Source organism: Oenanthe melanoleuca, chromosome 20 (genome assembly GCF_029582105.1).
Source record: "Oenanthe melanoleuca isolate GR-GAL-2019-014 chromosome 20, OMel1.0, whole genome shotgun sequence".
Classification (NCBI taxonomy): Eukaryota; Metazoa; Chordata; class Aves; order Passeriformes; family Muscicapidae; genus Oenanthe; species Oenanthe melanoleuca.
This window is the reverse complement of record NC_079353.1, coordinates 5068328-5095320: the sequence shown is the minus strand read 5'-3', so window position 1 is coordinate 5095320 and position 26993 is coordinate 5068328. Positions and strand designations below refer to the sequence as shown.

The 26993-nt window shown below is 47.6% G+C and overlaps 1 protein-coding gene across 5 annotated transcripts in view; it reads right to left on the bottom strand.

Annotated features, from left to right (window-relative positions):
* The window catches only part of SLCO4A1 (solute carrier organic anion transporter family member 4A1), a 28698-nt gene extending 5724 nt beyond the window's left edge, over positions 1-22974 (bottom strand). Inside the window, exons 1-8 of one of the 5 annotated variants that reach the window (XM_056507636.1) lie at positions 22808-22974; positions 22436-22550; positions 9468-10432; positions 7091-7181; positions 6095-6216; positions 5346-5457; positions 854-1008; positions 4-199 (exon numbers count right to left, since the gene is read on the bottom strand). In XM_056507636.1, coding sequence (XP_056363611.1) covers positions 4-199; positions 854-1008; positions 5346-5457; positions 6095-6216; positions 7091-7181; positions 9468-10290 — 1499 coding nt within the window. In that variant the 5' untranslated portion in view covers positions 10291-10432; positions 22436-22550; positions 22808-22974. Of the gene's footprint in view, positions 1-3; positions 200-853; positions 1009-5345; positions 5458-6094; positions 6217-7090; positions 7182-9467; positions 10433-13650; positions 13943-19917; positions 20308-22435; positions 22614-22807 lie in introns of those variants that run through there. The other 4 variants (XM_056507634.1, XM_056507635.1, XM_056507639.1 and 1 more) reach the window with 4 other exon arrangements.
* Positions 22975-26993: the final 4019 nt, after the last annotated feature.

Here is a 26993-nt window from a genome sequence, read left to right as displayed (position 1 = left end):
TACCTTCCATCATACATCTGGGTTACTCCTGCCATGGGCATGTTAGGGCAGTGGATAAAAAAAACAAATATGGCCAGCAGACTGAACACTGTGCACAGCAAACACAGCTTGATGATTCCTGAACAGCGCAGTTTGAATTTATTCACCAGGAATCCTCCCAGGAATGTGCCTCCCCCTCCGGCTGGCACCACCAGATAACCTGAAAAACAAGAGGAAAAAACCCACATGTGAGTTTAGAAATGTCAGCAAGGAGTTTTCAGGTTTGAATACATTAATTGCAGTGTATTTTGCATATAAATGACCCCTTGTTTCCTGTGTGGCTTCTTGGTGGGAATTCAGGGGTGGTCCTCTCTAACAGCTCTAACATGGCATGAACCTGGTAGGGCAGCTTTTCCTACCCAGAGATCTTAAAACTGACTCTCTGAGGAGCACATAATGAGTGATACCTGCTAGACACCATTCCTTGGTCTGTGTTATGGCACTGACATGAGGATTTTTCCCAGTTTCTGGAAGCTGATATATAACTGCCACCTCTGACATCCCTCCTCACAGGAAATGTTTAGCTGGTGTTTCCTGGTGATGCACTAGGAGGAATTACAATTATTTTGCCTTCCTCTAGAGGGTAACAGATGGCTACAGAAGTGACACATTTCCTCCTGATGTCAGTAGATGCAGCTCTGGAAATGCACTGGGTGTAGGTGTGCTGACAGGAAATGATCCTATCTAACAGCTGAAGAGGATAACCAGTCAATAATTAAACTGCAAAGCATCTGTCTCAATTCTAAACAAGCTAAAAGTGCTCTTCTATTTGTTGGCAAAATGAGGAAACTTTGCAAAGACATTGTTTCCTTACCAAAAAAGGTGGCAGCTTCAGAGGCACTTAAACTAAACTGAGACTCCAGGAATTTGGGTCCAAATGTGGACATCCCAGCAATCAGGGTGGCTTCAGTTGCTCCTGCTAAGCAGAGGAAGATGAAGGTGGGGTTCTTCAGAAGTAGCAGCACTGACCTGGGAACGACAAATATACTGGAATTGAATCACTGATTAAAGGCATATTTTGATTTCAGGTCTTCTAAGTCAAAAGGGTTATATGTAAGATGAGGCAGCATCCCACCATCCTGCAAATTTTTGAAAGGAAAAACACCAAAAGGGAGCTAATGGGGGTTTGAAAGAGCTTTTCCAGCCAGTGACACAAACAGTGTATGTGTGTGATATAACTCACACTAAGGGCACCCATGACTTCTGCATGGATGATTTCAGCAGTAATTTTCCAACATTAAGGTCAGGCTGAGTACTTTCTCTTTTTAAATACTGAAAGGACATTACCAAATCTCCATAATTTCAAGGTTTTATTAGTGCCTGTTGGCAGATGTCTTGGGACTCCTGACTCAACCAAGAGCAAACTTGTGCTACATCCTCACATACACACATTACTTGTGCACCAACACTCTCAGAACAACAACAACCTATGATAATCACGGATCTTTTTGTAACTCAGGGGAAATACCAAGCAAGCCTTTCTATATGGAGTAAACACCTCCAAGACACGTGAAAAACAGCAAGCAATCTTTCTGCCACAATCTAAGCCCAGTTTTACTTGAAGCTTAATGTATAAATGGAGTAACTCCATTTGATTTCGACCCACTGGGATTTAGGAGAGAGCTGCAGATATGCCTGAGAAATTGCCATGTGTCATTTATATGCAGATCCAGCAACAATTCCATCCCTGAGATGCAGAAAGGCCCTCAGGCACAGGGAATGGTCTCAATTATCTCTCACTATCTCGGATATTGGACTAAAGGCCTGACATTGCTTTGTAGGGGATGTTTTGTAAAGAGATTCAAATTCTGCCCCATGACTTCCCCCTGGCCAAGCCCAGTCCAGTGCCATGGGTTATCCCATTTCTGGGATGGGCACAAATCCTGCAAGAGAGATGCCTTGGGATGCTCACTGGGCAGGCAGGCAGGCAGCCACCACTTCCTGCTCTGGTGGAAATGTGAGATCAGAGAAAACCTGCCTTGGTACAAGGGAGAGACGTGCTGAGGCTCAGAGTCACATTTATGCAACTTTACTCACATGAAATGGAGAATTTCATTACATCCAAAGAACAAAGAAGCTGAAAGAGAGAAATACCACACATTCCTGCACTTTGATTACAGGGGGCTTTACACTGCCTAGCTCTTGGGATTAGTTTAACGTACTATTTTGTTTTCCAGATCTTTTTGACTGTGCTTAATTTAGAAGCATAAAGCCTAATATTTTAGTGAGAAAACACTTGTAGATCTTGTGGCTGAGGCAGAAAATGGACAATGCCTTCACCTTTTTACAGAGAAGAGTTGCTCCCTGGCACTAGTGTGACTTTGTGCCCTCTGCCCAAAAATTACAGGCTGGACTTACAAGTAAGAAAATGCAAAGGAACTCCTTTCAGCACTAAGAATAAGGATTTACTCAATTTAATCTGTCTGAAGACAGAAGATGTACTTGTAAGAAGCTATGGCACATAAAACCTTACCAAAGACACCACCAAGCTTTTTATCACATCAGTAGGACTTTAAACACACCCAGAAATCACCTAACTCTTGAACAGCCTTGGCAGTGCTCAGTTCTTGCAGCCAAAGGGATTTCAGGAGGCCCAGCACTGCAGAGAGAAGAATCCCACCACCTAAAAAAGCCAAGCCTCCAAGCTTTGCTGATATGGGCACACAGAGGAACTCTTCCTCACATAATGGTTCTCTGAGTGGGTTGGGACCACCTGCATGATCAAAGCCTGCTCCTCTGAGGAACACTGGCATGCCCAGGACACCCAGACTGCACCAGAGTACAGAAACAACCTAATGAGTCACTAATAAATGGATATTTATACATACAGCATGTGAACAGGGGCTTTTCCAGCATGAAGTAACTCCCACTGTCACCAGCAGCAAGGGAACAGAGGGTACCACGTGCATCCCATAGGAACAAAAACCAAACCCCCTTTGCCATGTGGGGAAGCTGCAAAAAAGTCATGGCATGAAACTAAGTCCCACCCTGCACCTAACCCAGGAGGGATCAGTGAAATATTGACCACAGCTCCTCCTGGTAGGATCAGAGCTTGTCAGGCCAGGGAGTGATCCTCACAAACTCCACCCTGCAGCTGGCAGGGACAAAACTTCCTCTTGGTACAGCTCTATGTGCCCTCCGAGGCCCTCTGCTCTGACAGGAGGAGTTACTCCATGAGAGCAATCATATGGAAGCAGAGAAAGGAAAATGCTGTTTTATCAGGGCTTTTCAACCCAAGAGTTAAGACAGAAGTGTCTCCAGGGCAGAGGATTAGGCTGCAGGGGCTGCATTCCTGTAAGCTCCTGCTCTCAGGCAGCACTGTGAATGCAGCAATTCATTAACCTCACTTAGAAAGGACCTGATGGCATGGAACAGTGTTTTACTTCATCAGTATTTCTGCTTATCTTTGTGAGACTGTTACTGCCTGTACTGTGAGAAAATGTGTGGCACACAATCCCTGATTACACAGAAGGAACAGTGAGTGTCCCTTGGCCTCCCCCTCCAGCCTGGTCCACGTGTCCCAGGAGCTGCCTGCACAGATGGGATCTCCTCTTTAATGCAAGTTTTCAGAGCAGAAAGCCTTGAAGGCACTTCCCTTTTATTAATCAAAAACAAAAGGCTGTTGGATTCCTGCTTTCAAACCACACTGAGGTCTGGACTGCTCTGAACTGTCTGGTACAAGTTCCCACCTTTGGGTAGCTGCTATTAAGGAAAGAGGTGTGAAAGATGCTCCTGGAGGAGGACTGTGGGAGCTATGCTCCAGACAAGCAAGAAAAGCATCAACCACTGAATTCCATCCCTCTCTGCTGCCCCATTTGTGCTGGTTTTAGTCACAGCCTTATCATTATTTAAATTTGAATTCAATTTCCGTGAGGAGAACAAGCCATGACCTCGGAAAATGGCACCCAGTCAAGAATGCCATTTAATAACAACACTGAAATCTGGTCAATGTAATATTCTCCATAAAACTGTCTTAACCCCTGGTAAACTTCCTAGGAAGTCTCCAAGAACTTCAAATGGGTCTGAGTTGTTGTGTTGACACAACACAGCTCGACTGGTGCTTAAAATTCCTGTTCTGAGCACCTGCTTCCATCCTCCTCTGCCAGCACAACAAAGACCACAACTAAAGCTCAGAGGTGATTGTTGGCAGAGCCTGGGGTTTGGCAACGTGGTTTGCCTTTGCAGGGAGCAGCCATCACACATGGATAAAATCTCCTCCCTAAAAAGGGTCCTGGCAGAAATAATAATTAAAAAACAAACAAAGAAACAACAACAAAAAAAAAACCCAACCAAAACAAACAAAAAACAAACAAACAAAAAAAAAATCCCCTTTTTGACTGCAAGCTTCAAAAGGAATCAATACCCAGGTATCTCTGCACCATCCAGAGCCTCCATGCCAGCTAATCCCAAGTAATAAATAAAGCAGCACCTCTCCCCCTGGCCTCCATTTCAATACAACTCAACACAACAAAAAAACCCTAAAATATTTCAGAAATCCATAACAAAAATATGTGGTTAAAAGATCACGTTTTATTTTGACCCCTGCTTTGTTCCCACCACAGAGCTGAGCAGCAGCTCAGGATTAAGAAAGTTGCTCTGTCACTGCCTTGCTGAAGAGATAAGAAATAGTATCACATAAAAGGTGGCTGGAAAATGTGAAGGCAAAGGAAAAGAAAGGAAACAAAGAATAAAAGAGAAAGGGAACTGAATGTTACAGTGTGGTATATCTTGTTTGGAATGGAGCTGTGAGAATCACAGGGCCTGTTTCATCTTGTTTCTCATTAAAAATGACAAAACAGGGATCTAACACAAGTAAAAATAGAGGAAAAGAATAAAACCCCGAGGGGCTGGGGAGGAGGAGCTGTTAGAAACATGAAATTGGGCCAGGTGAGGCCAGGCAGAAGCAGACAGGCAGAAATAATGCTGTTGGGGAGAGGGAGGGAGCTGGCAGTGCCTGGGCATCTCCCAACACCTAAAGCTTGGCACCAAGGCACTCTCAGGGAAACTCAGTGTGTGGCACAGGACAGCAGGGGAACACAAGCTTCTGAAAACCCAGATGGGACTGGCCACTTGTCCCCTGCTCCCCCAAGTGATCCCCAGCACCAGTTCCAGCTCAGCCTCTCTGCCAAGAGCTCCCAGACCTGACTGGACCAGGCACTTGGACACCTCCTCTGCAAGAAAGTGTCACTGCCTGAAGGTGGGCAAAACCTTTGAGCTGGCAGGGCTGAAAGGAAGCTCAGCTTGGGCTCAATCCCCTCTCCCATCCACGGAGGGCTCCCTAACCTCTGTGTGGGTGGTTTTCTCACCGAGGCAGGTCTTTCACTGTTTTCCCAAAGTCTGGATCCGATGCTTTTTGGTGGCTCCCATCCTTCAGCTGATGAGCCTCTGACACCCTCATCACGATGTAGCGCTGGGACCCTGAACAGCAGAGCAAAGGGAAAGGGAGGCTGTCAGACACAGCATGTGGATGCTACTGAAGCATTTGCATGGGGAAAACACAACCTGACATCCTCCCTCCACCAACAGCTGCAAGGGAGAAGCAGTAATACAGGCAGATGGAAAGCCAAAGGGGGGAAATGCCTGGAGAAAAGGAGACTCAAGGGTGACTCTCTACAATTCCCTTAAAGGTGGTTGTAGTGAGGTGGGGGTTGGTCTCCTTCTCCAGGCAGCACTGACAGAATGAGAGGACACAGTCTCAAGCTGTGCCAGGGGAGATACAGGTTGGATATTGGGAAAAAGTTTTTCATGGCAAGAGTGATAAAGTACTAGAATAGTCTGCCCAGGGAGGTGGTGGAGTCACCATCCCTGGATGTGTTTAAAAAATGACTGGATGTGGCACTTGGTGCCATGGTCTAGTTGAGCTGTTAGGGCACGGGTTGGACTTGGTGATCTTGAAGGTCTCTTCCAACCCAGTCATCCTGTGAATTCTGTGTGATTTCTGTGAAATCCATTTAGGAATTTAAGCACAGGAAGCTCTTGCTCTGCTTGCACATCCCCAGCTACAGAGGTGCAGGAGGAGGGAAGCCCCAGGGCCATCCCCAGCCCCAGCCCGTACCTGGGAGGCGCTGGGGGTAGCCCAGGATGGGGATGGAGATGAGCAGGGAGGCAGCTCCAGCCCCCAGGAAGCCGATCCACCAGGCCCCCACCCACAGCGTGTTCTCGGGGGCGATGTCGATCCTGCAGGAGAAGCCAGAGGGACACACGAGAGGTGCTGGTTGGGGACAGAGCAGGGCAGCTCTGTGTGCCTCTCCCTGAGGCTGGCACGGGCCAGGGGGGTGACAGAGAAGGAAACTGAGTGATCTGATGGGGATGCCATGCCCACCATCCCTCCTGCCTCAGCTTTGCCTCACCACGAGCCCAGGAAATCACACCCAGCTCATTCTCATTTCATCTCAGGCTTGCACATTCACCTCACTCCTTTTCAGCTGTGCTTTGAGGGCTGCCAAGATCCTTGTTCCACCCCAAAAACATCTTTTGCAAGAGAACTGTGGAAATTACCCATTTCTTCCCCTGGAAACCCACTTCCCCTTTTTAATCCATTCATCTGCTCTAATGGTGTCCCTGCCTATGGCAGAGGGGTTGGAACTACATCATCATTAAGGTCCCTTCCAACCCAAACCATTCTGTGATTCTATGACCTTCCAAAGAGCTGTAAGGAAACAAGAATAAATTACAAATATTACAAAGCAAGGAGGGACTAAGCATCCTGGTGGGATGACTGGGAGGGTGAGCAGCACTGCTGGGAGCACTGCCTCATCAGGGAACTCATTCAAAAAATTCACCTGCTGCTCACAGCCTCATTAGCACAGGCAGTGCAGCGTGAGGAAGGATTTAAGCTGACAGGTTTGTCAGCAATTTCCCTCCAGCAGCAGCACTAATGCAAACCACCCTCCCAGCCTCCCTGCCTGCAGACACACCACCCAACACCCCAGGCACACTTCCACCCAGCCACCAGCTCATTGCTCCAGATCATTGTTATCATGTTTTTTCTACCCCAAAGGAAACACAGAGCAGAAAGGGAAAGGAACAAGATTTTTTTTTAACAACTTACTCTCTGCCAATTTCAGTATAAATATTTAGAAACATTCCTCCTACCAGATAACCCGCTGCAGGCCCAAGGATTGCAGCAGTGTAGAAAACAGCTGAAAGGGAAAACAAGTCATGTTAGATAATCAGCAGTGTGTCAGCTAGGGATCCCCAGCCCAATTCTCTCCTGGATGCAGGATGCTCAGCCTCTGGCTGCCTCACACCCTTCCCCCTAAACCACCAGGACATAAACCCAGATCATTCCAACAAGTTTTCCTCTCATGCTTCCGTTCCAGGGAAGCTTTTGCATCCAACCTGGGAAGTTTTATAGTATGGTGCAGGTAAAATTTGCTCAGAAATAAACCACATTTAGCAGGGATGCAGATGATCCCACTGCCACAGCAATGAGAGCAGGATTCTCTCCCCACTGACAGCACTAAAAGTCTACACAAAACACAGCACCACTGGCACTTATTTCAGTTTGCTGTTTGAATCATGACACATGGAAAGATCATCAACTTGCTGATGATCTCCTTATGATCTCCCTCCCACACTACACAGCCTTCTGATACAGCGTGGGCAGACTGGACATTTTGAAATTGCTAAAAGATCACTCTTTTGGCACTTTCACCACCAGGACTGCAAGTGTTGGCAGCTGCTGAGTGACCAGTGATACAGAGGAGTGAGCTGAGCCTCTTTTCTTGGCTGTGCTGTGCACCAGCAGTAGCTGAGCAGCCCAGAGACCATCCCTGCTGTGCTGAGGCCTGAAAGAATGACAACCTAAAGATTTAGGGTAGATATAAATGATGGTGATAAAATACTGGCACAGGCTGCCCAAACAGGCAGTGGATGTTCCATCCCTTGAAACATTCAAGGTCAGATTGGATGGGGCTCTGAGCTACCCATGTGAATTGAAGGTGTTCCTTCTCATGGGACTAGTTGACCTTCAAAGGTCCTTTTGCACCCAAATCATGCTGTGATTCTGTGCTCCCTTGCACAGGTGGGGGTATGGCTTTATGGCTGTCTGCCAGTGATGCTAATGCCAGGAGCAGGAGGCACTCCCCATCTACAAGGCACGAGCTGTGTGAGGAAAAACACCCTACCAAGCTCATAGTTTTCCTCCTGGTAAATAATAAAAACCTCCCCAACAGCTGCCAAGTCCTTGATTTCCACCTTGCCCCTCACCAGGAAGGCTGAGCAGTGTTGGGACAGTGCTCCCAGTGAGGGGTGGCCAAGGCAGAGGCACCATCCTCTCCCTGCCATCACCCTGCTTCCCAAGGGCTGCTGTTGGAGTCAGTGAGTCAGGGGTCTCTCTGAATTCTTCAGAGAGAAATCAGAGTGCAGGGGTTGAATTAAAGCCTTTGGATGGGCTGAAGTATATTAAGCCATTCACACATAAAGAAGACATTTAAGTAGAAGTAAATTAGTAATTTTAGGGTGGGCTTTAATGCTTTTAGTAAGGGAAAGGTTTCAAATGCCAGAGCAGCAGTGAGAGTTCTTGTGAAGGTTGAAACATACTGGTATTTCCAGCAAGAGGCTCCAAGCCCACAGTTGTAGACAGGACTTAGACATAATAGAGCTATAGTGAGAATACTGCTTACATTTTCCAGATAGAACAAGACACGTTGTATGCGTAGTGTTATACGTAACCTGGCGTGCTAAGAAACTAAAATTCTAATAGGTTAAAGAGGGGTGGAGAAACTAGAATTCTAATAGGCTAAGGAGTGGTGGTCCGAGTTTGTTTCTTAGCTTGTTGGAAAAATCCTATATAAGAGTATGTACAGGGGAGAGTTGGTGCTTTTAGCCATCCTGGCTTCTAGCCATTCGCTTATTGCCACTGCATTTGCCATTGCTTTGCCATTGGCTTTTGAGACTGATGTGCTTTGTAATAAGATGTGCTTTGTAATAAATAACCTTTTTAACTATTAGTTGCTTTGCTTATTTAAGGTAACCTGACGAAGTAAGAGCCAAGAGCTCAGAGCAGGAGCCCAAGAGCTCGGAGTAGGAGACAGGAACTCAGAGTAGAAACCCAGAGCTCAGAGCAGGAGCCCAGAGCTCAGAGTAGGAGCCCAAGAGCTCAGAGCAGGAGCCCAAGAGCTCGGAGTAGGAGACAGGAACTCAGAGTAGGAACCCAGAGCTCAGAGCAGGAGCCCAGAGCTCAGAGAAGGAGCCCAGAGCTCAGAGCAGGAGCCCAAAGCTCAGAGTAGGAGCCCAGAGCTCAGAGTAGGAACCAAGAGCTCAGAGTAGGAGCCCAAAGCTCAGAGTAGGAGCCCAGAGCTCAGAGAAGGAGCCCAGAGCTCAGAGAAGGAGCCCACGGGGAGCCCAGAGCTCCAGAGCTGGTGCCAGAGAGCACCTGAGGCCCGTAACCCCACAGGCGGAGCCGCCCCTCGGGCGCCACTCACCAATGTACACAGGGGAGTAGTTGGTCTTGACGTTCTCATCCAGGTAGGTGACACCGAGCGTGTAGAGCGGCGTGGCGCCCACGCCGTGCAGGAACTGGCCCAGCATGAAGACAAACCGGTAGCCGGAGAGGCTGGAGGCCGCCTGCGAGCAGGGCAGGCTGTGGTTGCCCCCACACAGGCCCAGCTGGGCCGCCGAGCGCGCCTCGTAGCGGCCCGTGGTGAAGTGGGGCAGCGCGAAGAGCAGCGAGCCCAGGCCCATGAGCAGCACGCCCCAGCCCAGCCAGCGCGGCTTGTGGCCATTGCCCCCGAAGTAGCTGACGAAGGTGAGGCAGACGCAGGCGGCGATGTCGTAGGAGCTGGCGATCAGCCCGCTCTGGTAGCTGCGCAGGTCGAAGCGGCGCTCGATGGAGGTGATGACCGTGTTGATGAAGCCGTTCACGGTCATGCCCTGCAGGAAGGAGGCCACGCACAGGAAGAACAGGACGCCCTTGGGTGTGTTGCAGAGCTGCAGACAGCCGGGGGTGAAGCCCCCCCAGCCGCAGGCCAGGTCCTCCCCTTCAGCGGACACGTATTTAATCCCCTCTTCGAAGGGCTCCTCCTGGGCCGGGGAGGGCAGGCAGAGGGGCTGGGCGCAGGAGTCCGAGGGGCTGGCGGCCCCCGGGGCGGCGATGCCATTGCCCAGGGCGCTGCTGCAGCCGGCCCCGGCAGCCGCTGCCCCGAAGGGCCGGCCGGGCCCGCCGGGAGCGGGCGATGCGCGGGGCAAGGCCAGGGGCTGCGCGAAGCAAAAGCCGTTCTGCCTGCTGGAGTTCCGCGGCATTGCCATGGACGGGAGCGCAGAGTCCGGGGTGGGCTGGTGGCCAGGCTGGCGCTGTGGGGCAGAGAGGACCAGCCTGTCCAGGAGATGCAATTTTCAGCACTTATTTCAATAGGGAGACGGTGAAGGTCTGAGCCAAGACCATTCTGATCTGTGCAAAGAGAATTTTTACATGCCTTTATATAAAACCATGCTCAAACCCCTCAAGTATTATTATTTTTTTTTTTCTTCTTTTAATAAGTATAAGCATTTCACTATGCAGTTCTCCTAGTCATGTGCCTTCCACCATGGAATGTGTTGGTAGCTCAGGTGTCAGGGCATCACTAACAGAAAAGAACAAAACATTCAAGAGCCTTAAAAGCACCTCTAAGGCACTGTCCCCACTGACTCTTCAAAACCCCTTATCCCTCCTCTAATAAACACATGGTGAGACCCCACAACCCCTATCCCCCTTCTTCCCCTGCAGAGAACAGCCCACACAACTACAAGTTTCCCACTGCTAGAAGTCCTTTGGTCTCTCTTTCACACTCTGCCAGTAACAGTTTATAATTATCCTGAAAAGTTTCCACAGTCAGATTGATTTTATTCCAAGCCCTCAGATCTGTTTACAACTATTCAGTAAAATCCTTTCTATAACTAATTAGACTACATGCCATTTCAGAGCAGGCTGGAGGGCAGAGGCAGCTGACTCTAACCTGATTACTGATGCAGACTGCCTTCTTTCACCCCATTCCTGTGCATTGCAGCACCTGACCGTGCCAGCAACCAGGAGTATTTTTCCTTAAATGCCTTGGCTGAACTATAAATGATGAAAAGTATTCAAGGTTCTCCCTTGAATACTGGTCTTAAATATGCAACAAATGCTAGGCAAGAACTGTTTTGTTAGAGAGCATGCTCAAAGCATCCTGTATTTCTTAATAATTTTGCCAATATCTGTTCAAGAGGCTCCTACAAAAATTTTCCCCCTGACATGACAGCCTCATCAGCATGGAAGAGGGAAAAAGGGCTTTCTTTTTTCCCTGATAAAATGAACGATGTTCAGATGGCTTTAACCTGGAAATATTGCAACCTTTGGTGAAGACTTTAGTACTTACCTGTGTGTTGATGTAAAAAAAATGATTGACATTTGCTAAACAGTTGTGCTTCTCTGCACCAGGCAGTGGGGCAGGAGGACTGGGCAGAAGGTGATGCTCAGAGCAGCAAGGTGCTGCTCCCACCCCAGAAGGGCAGAGGACAGCCCATGTGTGCTACCAAATCTTAAACATTCATGTCAGAAGTGCTACAGCATGTCTGGTCCTTAAAGTGAGTTAAACAAATGAGGTCCAACTTTCATTTGCAAATAATTTTATCTCAATTATGCTGTCTGGGGAGCAGAGTGCATGGACTGTTTCCTACTTCAGGGTCCAGATTCCAGCAGGGATCTGATGACAGTGCAGGGTGAGCGTGGTGGGCAGGAGGGCAGTGCTTTGCAGCTCCAAACTGCACTCCTCCAGGTAACTCCTACCTTAGCTAGTTGAGTACAGCCAGGTAACTTTGATTTGCAAAATGTAAATGCAAAAACTGACTGCAGGGGTTGAAATTTTGCTGCAGAGACAGACTGTTGTAACGCGCTGGCACCAGAAAAAAAGATGCCTTGGTGCAAGGATCTATTTTTTCCACTTTTTTTGCCTCTCCAGTGTTCTTATGACTCTTACAGCTCTAAATCTGTTTCTCATCTCTGCATGCAATATTGGAAGCAATAAATAAGCCTGCTTTAGCACTCTGTTAAAGTCAGGAGTGATTATTAGGCGCTGAATCAGGCTCTAAGGGGCGGACTGGTTCATACTCATGTAAATCAAACGCCTCCTTGCACAGCAGCCAGCACTGCAGCTGCACCCTCCTCCTATCAGACTTGTATCAGACTCATGTCTGATGTTACACTCCGCTGCACTTGTAAAGAAGGTTTCTTGGCTGGGGATTGATTTTGCTCTCACTGATTTCAGCAGACAGGGAAAGCACATCTCTGTTATTACCTGATATGCAAGCAAGAGTCGTGAACTCCCAAACTGGCCCTGCTCCACCCTGGAGGGAACTCCTTCAAACACTGGGATCTCTACTTTGATACCTCATGAATTTATATTGAAATTTTGGTGTTTCAGGAGTCAGGAAAGAGATTATAGCCCTTCATCAAAGGTTTTTTATCCTTGGTGGCAGCAGACCCAGGTGACCACATCATCCCCCCTTCAACTCCTGCCACTGTCAGTGTGAGTTAACAGCAAACAGGGTGAAACATTTCTGAGGAAGCAGCCAGCCTTTCCTCCAGGCAGCAGATGTTTCCCCCCACCCAGAAGCCTTCTCAGCCCCACACCCCCTCCTGTACAGATCCCAGGGGACCTGGGCTAATGACTCGTGCCCAGGTGCCATGGGCATGGAGCCCACTCCTACTCTGTGCCACCCCCCGAGCTGCTTGGCATCTCTTGAAGTATTTATAAACTGGCTGTGACACGTTCACTGTGGGTATCAGCTTCCACAGGAGCCATATGCCACTTCAGAGGACAAAATATAATCTTCAGGGGAAAAATCCCAAGCAACTTCATGCACTTCCTAATCATTCATATTCTTCCGAGCCATCCATTTATTGCCTCCCATTCATCTCAGTTTTTAATGACTCAGCGGGTGATTTCTTGCTTACACTGAATCAGTCCCAATGCTATTATCTCTCTGCCATAGATTTTCTCATTTTGCTGCAAGATTTCTACTTTTTTTCCCACTGTACAGCTGGTTCCAGAGTGCCAACATTATCGAGTCAACACAGCAGAAGTAGCAAGGTAATGAAAGCATATGATTTGTATTTCCTGATGAAATCTGTAAAGACTTCCCCCCCCATAATATTTAGCATTAAATCAATAGTAAAACTTACAAGCTTTTCATCAGGTGATCATTTAAAAAGTCACAGGACCAATTAAAAACATTCTGTATTTCTGCCAAGGACTGCAATGAGATTAATGTTGCAAATTAACTCATAACTGACATGCAAAATAATCCCATTTGCTGAAACATGCCCAATAATAGTTAATCTTCCCTTCCACTATATGGTTTTTTGACTTTTATATGGTATTATTGTGGCAAATAACATCTATACATAACTTCAGCTTTCCACAGCTGAGCACAGTTTATGAATAGATTTAGCATTTTTTTCAATTCTACTGCATACATGGAGGTATTTCCTAATGAACTGGGGTAAGGGATTTAAAATGATCAGGAAGAGTACTGCAAACAGGAGAGGAGCAGCCCCAGGCAATGCTGGGTGGCTGTGATGGGTCTCCTTTATTTTCCTCTGGGTCTCCTCTATTTATATTTTCCTCAATGTGTGTGTGAGCCTGGACTTACTGATGAAGCACTTAGAATCTGGGAAAGTCCACATCCAAGTACCAAGCTCGTATTACTGCAGCAAGAGATAAATCCATCCGGGTTTGTCCATTTAACTTCTCTTGGTAGCACACACAGAATTTTCCTTGGAGAGTTCAGCTTCAGAGGATTAGCAGCACTCCTTCTGTCATGGCTGATAAACACCATATGGGTCAAGTGCAATCCACAGGCTGCTTTAGGAGTGGGGAAGCCTCCCAGAAGTGAGATAAATCCACTGCCAGTCCTGTGAACAGGGCTTGTCCTTAGGGCACTGGATCAGTGCAAGGGAGATAAAAGCAAGAATGGGATGAGTGAGCTGTTCTGAGGAACACTGAACTGGTTTCCTGGCAGCTGAGGAACTTCACCTAGCTCACACCAAGTGTAAACCTGACATTTTTAGCCCAATTTTAAAAAGCATCCCTTTGGATCAGCAATACAGAGGATGCTGCTATCGTGGGGTTGGCACCAGGACCAGACTGGAGCCTTTGGTAAGCAATTCCTGTGGGAACAGCATGGTCCTGCACACATGGAAAAGTTTCAGGAATGAGAAACACACCCAGAGAGCAGCCAGCTGACTGTGTACTGAATTCTGTGCTCACCATCAGTGTGCAGGGACAGGCAGAGGATGAGGGAGGAAGTTCTAGGAATGGGGGACAATAGGAATATCCTGACCCACCCCTCATGTCCAGACCTGCTTTTACATGATTAGCTCTACTGGAGTCTGAAGCATGGAAGAGAGCAGCAGAAACTGGCTTTGAATTATCACATGAGCAAGGACATATTTATAATTACATAAATTCCAAACAGTAGAGCTTAGCACTCAGAAACCCTTTGTATGTTTTCCAAGTGCTTTCCATTCACCGGGAAATTATTGCAATAATATGCAGGAAATCAGGAAGGTGGCTTGGATAATTTTCAATTAGCTGCTTGAAAATGCTTTGAAGATAAATCTAGCCAGATTTTCTGAGTCTATTTACTTGTTCCAGCTTATCTGTGCAAATACAATTGGCTGCAGCTGCCTCAGACCATCTTTAAAAACTTGCAGTGCCAACGTATGGAGCAGATTTAACCTGGACACTGCTTTTTGCCACAGCACAGATTAACCAGACAAAAGGGTATTTTATGCTGTAATTCCTAACTCCCCCTCCCTAATGTCACTCTTGCTTTAATGTCTTTTTCCTACCATACATTGGGAAGGTTTCCACGCTGGCACAGCTCTGTCCATCTCTGTCACTGCCCATGGAGCTGGGTGTTTCCAGATCCACCACCAGCATTTTCCCAACCCCTAGCCCTGCGTGGTGTTACTTCCCATGGGTTCTTTCATGGTTAATGGGTTCTTACAACCCATTAAAGGATGTTCTGTATTCAGCACCCTCTTTCTGCATGAGCTGCTGGTCAGCTCTTCCCAAGCATTACCAGTTAGTTCCCACAGCTGTCCCTTCTTTGTTTCCAAGCAGAAGATGCAGACTCAGGCAAATCCTTTATGATGTAAGGAATTAAACAAAATGAGCAAAACCCAAATAAAGAATGTGAGACATGTGATTCTCTGGTGCTTCTAAAGATAGAAAAGCTAAAATGCAAAAAAATGCAACATCCTGCATTACACAACTCAAAGGTGCTGTGCTCAGAACAGATGTATCTCAATAATGTTGACATCTACCAGGGTTGACAGGCACGTACACTTTTTCATCCTTATGGTTTGACCAATATGAAAGAAGCAAAAAGGAAAACCAGATGGTATGTTACCATGAAACTAACTAGAACTTCACCTTTTCCTGAGACACAATTCCCTTCCAGTCCCTCTTCTCTGCACTTCAGAGACTTTCTGGGGCAAATCACACACCAAAAGGTTATTTTGCTCTACCAGACTTTAGCTTGAGCTTTCTAAGACAAGTTCTCCAGCTCAGCCTTGTGTTGGTGGGCTGGATGCCCACTCATTCATGTCCAGACAACAGAGAGCTCTGAGGAGCACATTAGAAGAGCTAAAATCATCCCAGAAAAAGAAACTGTTCATCAACACTCAGCACTGCAGTGAGCACAGGGCAACATGAGACGGGCAGGTGGAAACACAGAGCCAGGTGGGAGCATGAGAGACACACCAAGGATTCAGCTGAGGGAAGGGTATTTCCCCCCAAACCCATTCATTTTTTTCTAGATCAGCAAGTAAGAGCTTCCCCAAACAGCCCTGAGAACACGAGCTCACCGGTGCACACCGCTTAGCCTGGATCTTGTTTAACATCCAGAGATGCTCCCTAATCCTCTTAGGTATTAGTCTTGAGATTCCTGCCAAGCAGGGGAGCAGCAGAGCCTCCCAGACAGCACTTAAATGAACTCACTGCTTGAAAGGTGCAATACTTCAAAATGCAGTAGAACTCCAGCTGTTCTGCTTTGGTTAACCTCAGAGCAGCACCTTGGAGGTCACTGCAGCATGCAAAATGCAAAGTTAAATCATCTCCATTGCTGTGTTTCAGGTGACTCCCTAGGAAGCCATTCTGCACTAGGACTACAATTTTTTGTCTATAATGACTTGTTTAAAGCTAAGTACCTAATCTGAGTTAAACATTCCTATTGTGTATCTGTTGCCAGCTGCAAGGAGATCATCACATTCAGGTTACCCACATCCCTCAAGTCACAGAATCACAGAATGGTTTGGGTGTGAAGGGCCCTCAGAGACCTCAGCTCCTGCCCATGGGCAGGGACACCTTCCACTATCCCAGGTGGCTCCAAGCCCCATCCAGCCTGGCCTTGGACACTTCCAGGGATGGGGCAGCCACAGCTTCTCTGGGTAACCTGCACCAGGGCCTCACCACCCTCACAGGGAAGAATTCCATCCTAATACCTAACCTAAAACTACTTTCTTTCCGTTTGAAGCTATTCCTACTTGTCCTATCACTCTATGCCCCTGTAAAAATTCCTTGTCCAGTTTCCTTTAGGCACTGGAAGGGGCTCTAAAGTCTCCCCAGAGCCGTATTTTCTCCAGGATGAACAACCCCAGCTGTCAGAGCCTGTATTCCCAGCAGAAGTACTCCACCCTCAGTCTTCTCCCCTGTCTCCACAAGGAATGTTTTATGTTGCTAAATCACCCATTATTGCAGATATGATCTGGAGAAGGAACAGGTACATAATCATATTTCTGTTGGATTAGCTGAGGATATTACTCTGAGCTTATTCTGGCCTCATGTTGGCTACCACAACAGAAACAATATTTGATCTAGCACTAAGCCAGATGGTGCAAAATTAACCCATTCAGCACAAATCTGATGTGGCACAGGGAACTTGGTCCAGCACTGGCACATGGCTGGAAGACTTCTGACATGGCATCTGCAGCCTCTAAGTTTCCTGACAGCAAGTACTCCCCATCCACCCCCTAAAGATGAGCTAATCAGGCATCACTCTTCATTTTATTTCATACTTTTAGATAAACAGAATGTCAGCTTGCAGATAATTTGCATTTGCTCATGCAATACCCTAGATCTTGACAGGCTGTGGTATATTGGGGGATTTCTTTGAAGAGGGCAGATCCCTATTTGTGTCATTGAGAGGAAATGATGAACACTTTCAAAAGGATGACTCCTCTTCATTCTCTGACTCAAAATCCCAGACCAATACCACAACTAAAAATTAGAGCAGCTATGAGGTGAAGGGCAGGAACTCAGGCCCAAAGGGGAATGGGGGCAGAGCATGAGATCAGCACAGTGGCAGCGTGCAGGGCTGCTGACCACTGCCACCAAGGATGGGTGGGAAGAAGCCAGCCTGGCATGCTACTTCCCTTAGAAACCTCAGATTCATTCCAATGGCAACTCCTTGTACTAAGTTCTAACAGAGGGTGCAGCAACACCTCGTGCAGAAAGCACTGAAAATCCCAACCATGGCCACAAAGCACAGGGGGCTGTAAATGGGCAGGTGCATCCTGGCTGTGCTGTCTGTGGCTGCTGGCTTCTCCCATGGCTGAATGCCTCTAAATAAATAAATAAAAATCCCCCCTGATCAGAAGAGTGAGACTCCACTGACTCCTTTGAGAGGTGGAAAAACGCTGAGCCATATCCTTCAGCATTAAGAGACTTCTCTGAGAATCCCAGCTCAGTATGAAACAGCAATTCCACACACACAAACATCAATATCCACACTAAGGGACAGAGAAAGAGGTGTCCAGAGGCGAGTGCACAGTCCCTGCAAGCACCACAGGCTCTGCAGGCTGCCCCTCTTGCAGGCTGGCACATCCCTCATCTGACACTGCTCAACCAGGTCAGCAACTCATTCCAACTGCCAGGGAGCAAACTGGTGCCAAATTGGTGATTCTTCCTGAGATAAAGGAATAAACAGGGATATAATGTTCCCACTGTCAGCCCCAAACACCTGCTGGATTCGGAGGGGTTTGCTGTCCATGAGCAGTGAGGAGACACGCTCTGCCTTGCACCCTTCCCTTTCTCACGCACCAGGAATCACAGCCTTGGACAGCAGCTGTGAGGATGGATTTACTTGGAAATCTGGAAACTGCCTTCAAGGGATTCCCACTTCCATATAGCAGAGTAGTGTGACTTCCATTTCTGGCTCAGGAGCTTTTCTGCTTTCCGTGGTGTGGACCTGCTCCCATCCCACAGTCCTCACAGCAGGAGAAATGGACACAGCAGAATAACTTTGTCCTTGGCCTTTGACTCAGGGAGGCCACTGAGGACTGAGTCTGACCTCTGCTCCTTAAGAAATGATGCTCCTGACCCTGCCATTGCTGCTCAGCCAGGGTGGTGTTTGTTCACACAAGGCACCCAAGCAGGGCTCTCAAGATCACCAAAAAAAGAAACAGAGAATTCAAGGGAACAAAAATTGGCTGGTTCGTGGTAGCAGGCAAACTCTTTTTAATGTCTCTTGAAAAAAGGCAGCATTTCAAAATTTAAATTATTTAAAAACAAGGATATTGGAGACAGGTAATCAGTGTATCACAGCCTGGTTACCTACTTTTCACTCCTTTTAATTCAGTTTCTCTGAATTAAACTCTTTTCAAGGTCGCTGCCAAATAAGAGGAGAATATGCAACCCTAAAGGGATAACAGGTTACTCAGGGTTATATGGGGACTCCAGAAAAGGCTGATTCTGCTATAACCAAGGCCCACATCTGGCTCAAAGATCTAAATCCTCAGTGACTGAATTCACTCCAGCAATCCAAGGAGAACATAAAGTAGCTCTGAAAGCACTTGGAGGAAATCCTTTTTTTCTGGGAATTCTTATGCTAACATAAAGCTCCACAGCATCTGCCCTGGGCAAATCCTTCCAGCCCAGGCAAGGCAGAGCAGCCTCGTCACTGCTCTCACTGGCTGAGATTCTGTTTCCTACGGGGGTTTTAAAGCAAAAGAATATTGAATTAAAATTTCAAATCTGATTTGTTTGGAATACGGCAAGCTAAAAAGATTAATGCAGTTTTTCAAGGAGAGGCTATGAAAGAAAAAGTCTAAAAGAGCTCAAGTCCTTCAGATATTTTGGGGACTTTTTATTTCTGTGTCATGGGTTGCTACCATTTATCAAAACTCTAGAATCTAATTATATACTTTTTATCTCTTAATCCCATCTAGAAAAATAAACTCCTAGCACAGAGGATATCCAAAGCACTTGAACTGAAAAATATGAAGCTATAAAAATGACAAAAAGTACTTTTTCTTGGATTTTTTCTTAGCCAGAATATTACAAAATCAAAGTATTTTTTAGGGAAATAAGTGCTTGAGCTTGGTTTTTCAATATTAAAATGACTCCCTAACTCCTTCAAACCATCAGCCACAGTTAAACAAAGCTTGTCAGCTTCATTTTTTTCCTTAAAGTGACCAAGCCAAGCTTTTGGAGTTTCAGTGACTGAAGATTATTGATGCCATAAAGCAATATGCCATTAACAACAGCAATTAAATTCAGTTAGATGTCAGTGAAATAGCACAGGAGAAGACAGGGGGCTTCACTGCTCCAGGAATTTCAAAAGCTGCTGGAAAGGCTCAGCACTTTGCTGAACCAGAATAAACAGAGTATTTCCCAGTGCTAACATATGCCCACTGCTCAAGCTCATTTACAGTCTAGAGGTGGAATTACACTATTTTTGTCAGCAGCAACTCTGTAGAACCTGAAGAGAGATCTGAGGTTAGAACAACACCGCTCTGCTAATATTAAACACTTCACTGCCTCATCACACGCTCTCCTCTGTGCTAGAGAGAGCTCTGACACAAATCCACTGGAGTTAGTGGCCCTCTCTGAGTGCTTGTCCACAATCACTTACCCATGGACTGAAGTGGGCTGGATGCTTTTGTGTGGGATGCATAAGCAGATGAAGTCTCTGCCCCTCTGGAGGTTTTCCCCGCGCCGTGCGTGCAGAACTCTTTGTTCTCCCGCCCGCCGCTCCGCGCCCGCTCGCACGCCAGCGGGTCACCCAAGGCCAGGATGGAACAAAACTAATTCTGTGCCGGGGAGGTCTAGCAATAAATCAGTTTTGAAAAGGGAAAGCAGAGTGGCTGCAGGAGAGGAGATCCCAGAGGGCTGGGGTAGCTGGGACAGGTGCAGGGAGAGCCACGCTGCCGCCGACCCTGCGGACAAAGCCCCGATCCTGCCTGTGGCGTGCTCTGGGCTGCTACAGCTCCCAAATTCTGCTCCTCTGCACAAGGACAAGCCCCTCACCAGACCGAGACAATGTAGTTTTTAACTGAGCTGGGGAAGCACAGCACCCTTCAGGGCAGCCAGAGAAGCCCAGGCTGATGAATTTCAGGGCTCTGATAACTCTTATATGTTGCTTTAACACAGCAACCTCAATTCGTGAAGCACAAAATCCAAAGGAGGAATCTTTTCCCTGAAGTCATACCCAGCATCTCACTAACCCACCAGCAAAAAGCTGCCAGCACTGTTCCGTGGGTGCAAAGTCTTGCAAAACTTTTCCACCATTCACTGTGATTATGCAAGATACAAATGTCCCAGGCTCTGAATAATCAACTTACAGGCAGCACCTCATGCAACCGTGTGAGGAAGACAAAAAACCCACATGGTAAAGCAGAGTGCATGGCATCCTGCATATGAGCACCTTCATCTATGCAAAGGCAAAGTTCTGGGCTTGGTACACACAATTAAAATAAAGAAAAGCAAACCAAGTGCTCAGTGATGCTTTTTGGGGTGAACTCAGCAAAACGAGCAGCATAAAACAGAGCCGTAATTCCCTGCTACTGCAGGGTGTAAAGTCCCAAACGGGAGGGCAGGATCCTCCCCAGAATGCTCCGTGCTGCAAACATATGCACAAAAAAAAAAAAGATTAAAACTGCCTGGAGGAGTTTGCAGTCATGAGGCACCGAGCAGCTGGATGCTGATCTCCCTAAGCCGGTGGGTATTTCTTTTGTTCGTGGCTGATCCCATCTTCCCCCTTCGAATCTCTAATCTCTGTAAAGACTTCGAGCGAGTACTTGCTCAGGTAGCTCCTGGTTCCTCTGGCCAAGAGTATCCAACCCAAATCGCTGTTTCCACTCTCATCTATCATCCCAGGGTCACAATTCATGTTTCTGCCACTGCCACCGAGTTTGCCCCACGGGCAGGGGAATTTACGGAAATATCAGCGGAGTTGCCGCTTCCCAGGGCTTCAGGTGGCACTGGCGACACCTGAGCACGCTCCTCGCCACCGCAGGGCTCTGATGAGTCCTGGCGGGGCAGGTGGCTCCGATCTGTGCCCCAGCCCGCCCAGCGCACAGAGCCGCTGCTTCAGTTTCCGATCACTTTTGGCAATTTGCAAGCCGGACCTCTTTGCATATAAATAGCTACATTTTTTTTTTCCTTTTCATTATCTGAGTAACCCGCTCCCCCCGCAGTTTCATCCTTTCTCACGTACACAAGAGTTCTGACACACTTTTCTAAAGATTTCCTTTGTGTTCATTTCTGCCTCAAATGCTATTTTTAAGTGTGTTTTTACAACCAAGTGACACTATAGAAAGTAGGAGCCCATAAATAAATAAATAAATAAATAAATAGATAGATAGATAGATAAATAAATAAATAAATAAATAAGTGCCAGGCAGGGATAACTTCAGGTTTGTAGTGTGTTGCTTGGTAAAATCAAATAGCCAATAAAATGGTAATAAAATGTTAATGCAACAAAACCATGTGATTAAGGTCCACTTGTGCTTTTTAGGCTCGCAGAGCTCAGAAACATAGTTTTATTATATCAGTTTTTGATTTGTATCATCTGAACAAATGGGTTATAAAAGTAATATGGAGCAAGTAAGTAAAGTGCTCTGATTCCACCCAGCATCCTGCCCGCTACTAACTTCAGTTCTGCTCCTGTGAAACAGTAATTAATTGATCATTAACGTAACATTTTTTCTTGTTGTAAGGATCCTGCCATGCCACTTTACTACCTTTCCCCACCTTCTGTCTTTTCTCAGCATCATTTAAATTTTCTACAGAAATACACGGTCACGCTACAAGGGAAATCCCAAACCGCAGTGATTCAGTCCTTTGCAGCATCCTCGCAGACTATCGCAAAGCGGAAAGCCTCAGCGACCCGGGCCGTTCTCTGGCTGTCCCACCGGGCTGTTCCCGGCACGGACCCCGCACCAGAGCGGGGCTGAGCCCCGGCCGAGCCCCGTGCGCTCCGCATCCCCGCGCCCATCCCCGCGCCCTCGGGGCTCCCCGCAGCCTGCAGGCACCGCCCGCCGGGTCCCGCCGGGTCCCGCCGGGGCTCTCCCGTCCATCCCCGGCTCTCGCATCCCTCCCCGCTCCCGCTGGCCGCTGCAGTGCCCGCTGCCATGCCCGCTGCCCGGTACCTGCCGCCGCCGCTGCCCGCGCTCCGCCGCCTCCGCTCGGGCTCCGGGGGACGGGCCGGGCTCCGGGCAGCGCTCTGACGGACGGAAACCTCCTCCAATCGCCGCGGAGCCGCCGCTGCTCGGGCCAATGGCGGGGAAACTGAGGCCGGAGCGAAAGGATGCGAGCGAGAGGGAGGGACGGGAGGGATGGAGGGAGAGGGACGGGATGGGAGCTGGGGAGCGGGAGGGGAAGGGCAGGGAGAGGGGGCTGTGTCTGGGGGGAAGAGGAGGAGGAGAGGGATGGGGAGCGAGAAGAAGGGGGTGAGAGCAGGGATAAGGATAAGGGCTCAGGCATCCCATCAAACCCTCCCTATTTCCCGGCCCCCTGCGCACCTGCAGCCTCGCAGCCCCCAGGCTCGGGCCGCCCACCCTGGTCCGGGGCTGTCTCAGCCCCGCTGCACCCCCGGCAGGCTCATGGAGAAATTCTGGGGTACATCCCTGCCCCAGACCGAGGGGGAAGCAGCGCTGGAGGAGCTGCGTCCGCGTGTGTGGCGGCAGAGAGCAGCCACAGGACTTCGGTCTCTCCTCCAGCTATTGCTGAGGCTGAACTGGCGTAATAGCGAAAGAGCAGGAGCAGGTGCAGGGACATTAGCGAACCCAACCACAGCTATCGTGGCACTACGTGCATGGTTCCGTACCGTGCCAGGCACTGTCAGGCTGGGCACGGCTGGGTTTGTGATTGCAGAGGATGCTCTGTGCCTCCAGAGTTGAGGGAGCTGAGCAGGAAAGCTGTGGGACACCCTAAACCCCCTGCATTTGCATTAACACATCTGGGCGTTTTTCTTTGCTTTTTGGGGTCACAGTGGCTGGTTTGAGGCACAGAGGTGGCTCTTGAGCAGTTTCCCAGAAGAGTCTCTGGATCAGAACCTACACCTGAGCACTCCACACCCTCCAGTACATAAAGCACTGGGCAGGAAGAGTCCCAGCAGATGTGATGTGCACGTGTGGGGCTCTGACCATGCAGCTCCTCATACCCACCCCTGCAGCCCTTGCACCCCCTTTTGATTTTCTTCCAAGAGCTGTTCCACCTCACTTGGGGATTTGGCTCGTTTCTGCAGGCTTGCAGATAAATAATTCAGGCTCTGAATGTTTAGCTCCTGAAGTGCAATCAGCACTCCATTTCCCGGAGTGCACAGGAGGACCTGGGTAATGGAAAAGCCCAGCTAACACTGCACGAGGCAGGGAGGAGGGGAAGGGCATGAGCAGACATCTGACATCCAGCTGCCATGCCGAGCCCTGCATCCCCTCTCTGTGCACTGCAGGGACATCAGTGTGGCACCTTTCCCACAGCTGCTGCCAGAGCTCAGGGACACACGAGGGACCAAGAGCTGGGGCAGGGGCTGAGGCAGAAGCAGACCCAGCAGCTCATCAAAGATCATCTTGGGCTGTGGTGATGTGCTGTTCACATCACTGCCTCCTCCTCATCCTCTGGGGCTCCAAGATGGAGCTGGAAGGTGCTGCCTTTTTGTGCCATCCTTGTGGGGTTTGATTAAATTGGGAGCTGTTGAATCTGCTTTTAAAGTAAAATAAAGTGTAGGAGAGCCTGTTTTTTTACAACAGGTTGTGGTCAGGAAAACCAGGAAACATTTGCTCAATGTACACAAACTGATATTGCTTTATTATATACAAATCATTTCCCACACAACAAAGCTGGGGTATTGTTGGCTGGTCGCTGATGAATAAGGCCTTGTTTCGAACCGTTTTTATTCTAAATAAACAAGGTGGAAAGGACAACAGATGTGCAAAGGTGAAGGAGTACATCAAAGGCATCTGAGCTGGGGAACCCCCCACATTTCCTGTTCCACGGTTCTGGGCTGAGGAATCGTTGGCTCTGGCTGCAGGAGTATCCTGCTCCTCAGCTCAGCTCAGCTCAGCTCAGCTCAGCTCAGCTCAGCTCATTTCTCCACATATATTTTGCTCCATTCTGCCTTGGCTGAAGCTGTCCTCAGAGATGTAGAGTAATTTTTTTACTTAGTTTTTTAGTGATTTTTTGTTGTTGTTGCTCAGCATCTTGAAGTAGGTTACCTTTTGGGTGAGGAAGATGTAAAGATAAGGAGCTTGTGCTGTGGATTTGCGTGAGCTAATAGCAACTGTGATAAGGTAACCAAGGGGGAAGGTGTGGCAAGGCAGGACAGAGGTCACCTGGAAGAAGTCTGTCTTTTTCTAAAGTCTTTAAGAGATGCTGGGCAGGCACTGCAAATCGGCCTTGCCATCTCTGCTGATTCACTTGTAAATAAAAAGGAGTCTGTCCCAGGGGCCTCTTTGTTTAAACTCCAGTTTTTCAAGCCCTGGGGCTCGGCATGAGCCAATGCTCACCTTGCTGTGTGAGTGCCAGGAGCTCCTCCAGAGCCTTTCCGGGCTTCTTTTATCCCAAAGATCCCAAGTTGCTGTTCTAAGGGATAGGAGAAGCTGGAATTTGTTTCCCAAAGCACAGGGGTTGTTTCTTAAAGCATGACTGCCTCTGTCCATCCTTGGAGCTGAGAATTATCGGGGCAGTGACAATAATGAACAATGACAAGGAGACTGGTAACTCTATTAGTAGTATTATTACTAACATTATCATTATTATACTATTGTGATTATATATGTTATCTCCTTGGGTTTGGAGCACACTGATAATTTTAGTTTTCCTGAATCCTTTATTTTATGGGTCTTGTTAACACTTGCAGATATGCCTGCACCAGTTTTCATTCAATATTTCACACTGGGATGGATTTATGATGTGTTGAACTCCTGTCAGAAGCTTTGAGAGTGTCAGCAGCTCTGAGCTGCCATTTTTTATAAATCTCCATAAATCATTAAAACTCTGGGCTTAATGAATGCAAATTCAATGCCACAGAAGGGAAGACACTGTCTGGAGGCACTCCTGGATCTGGAATTGCTCTGTCATGAGCAGATGTTGAAAGAGGTTTCTTCAAGTTCAGTCCTGTGAGCCACGTGGGTCCTGAGATGATCGTGACAATCTTTGGCTAAACCTGTGCAGACATCAATTTTTTCAATATCCATCAAATCTTGTTTTTCCAAGACCCACAGAGCTGACAAGGCAAAAAGGGGAGTTGTTTATTCATCATATGACGTCCAGGTCTGGGAGCATTTACATTTTTAATATACTTAAGTGTACATGTATTTACAAGATTAGATTTACAGAGCAACAAACAATTTATTTAAAGCCATAATGTCTCGTATGGATTTCTGGTGCCCAAATGATCATTTCCTAGTATTGCTGTTATAAATACTTCCACGATTCACATCTCCAGGAGCAAATCTCCAGGAAGGAAGAACAGATCTGGATTTTTTTTTTCAAAAGCAAATTTTTTTAGATTTTTATTATAAGTCTAATTTGAGCCAGAAATTCATTCACAGGAAACATATAGTAAATAGCAAATAAAGATGGGATTTTTCAAGAGTGCTGGTGCTGGATTGCTGTGGGGAAAGCACTTCTGAAAATCCACCCTGGGATTTTTACCAGACTTTGTGTTATCCTGTTGTGAGACTCTGTTGTTTTTGCAAGCAGGACCAGCAGAATCTGTCCTACAGTTCTGTGACTGCCTTCATTATTACAAGAGCCAAGGTTCCTGTAAATGAAAGGGTGAGGTGGGAGGTTGAAAGTGGCTGCTGACTAAACAAGAGCAACTGGTGGCAGAGGCATCACAGACACGAAAGTGTAACTGTGTTTAAGGGAGAATTACACAGATTCATGGGTGGCTTATGCTTTGGTGGCTGTTAAACCCCATAATCTCTGTGCAAAGCTCTAGTCCAGGGTATCCCTGAGGTGCTGGTTGTCACTGGCCAGGGGAGTGAGTGCCCTGTTCTCCCCCCTTTATAAAAAAACAGCACTGCCCCACTGGGCCTGGGGGTTATTGGGAAACTATATTAGGAAATTTGTTGCTCAGCATGTGCAAAGTATGATGTGTTAATTTTAAAAGAGATAAGGGAGAGCTGGAGATTCCCTTTGAAAGATTCCTGAAGGGTCTGAGCTCTTCTTCCTCAGATCTTTCCCCCTAGGTAATGTGCAAACACCACAGCCTTCCTTCCCTAAGAGAGAAACAGAAGTGAATTCTGCAGCTGAGTTTTATTTGAAGGAAATATGACATTAAAATTTCAAGAATGATAGCAGAGTCCGAAGACACCCCCATGTGAAGGGAAAACATGGTGAAGTGCAGCAGCTGTAGGTGCAGACCTGAGCAGCTCCACATCCCCACCCAGGACCTTTCAGCCACTGCAATTAAAGGGGAAATTTTCATTATGGTGATGATAAACACAATGCTTTTGTAAAAACACTGCTGCTTTTTGGCAGATAGCAGCCCAGATTAGCAAAGCCACAGCACTGGTGTGTTCTGAGCACTGTTGCCATCAACTCCCCTGGCCCCTCTCAGGTCTGAGCCCTCTGTTCTGGGCAGGCTGTCAGCAGCTCTAGGGCTCCTTCCTCTACCCCAATGTGCACAGGAGCTCCTCAGCTGCACATGGGAGCACTGCAGAAGTGCAAACAGAAATTAATAGTAACAATATTTACAATCCA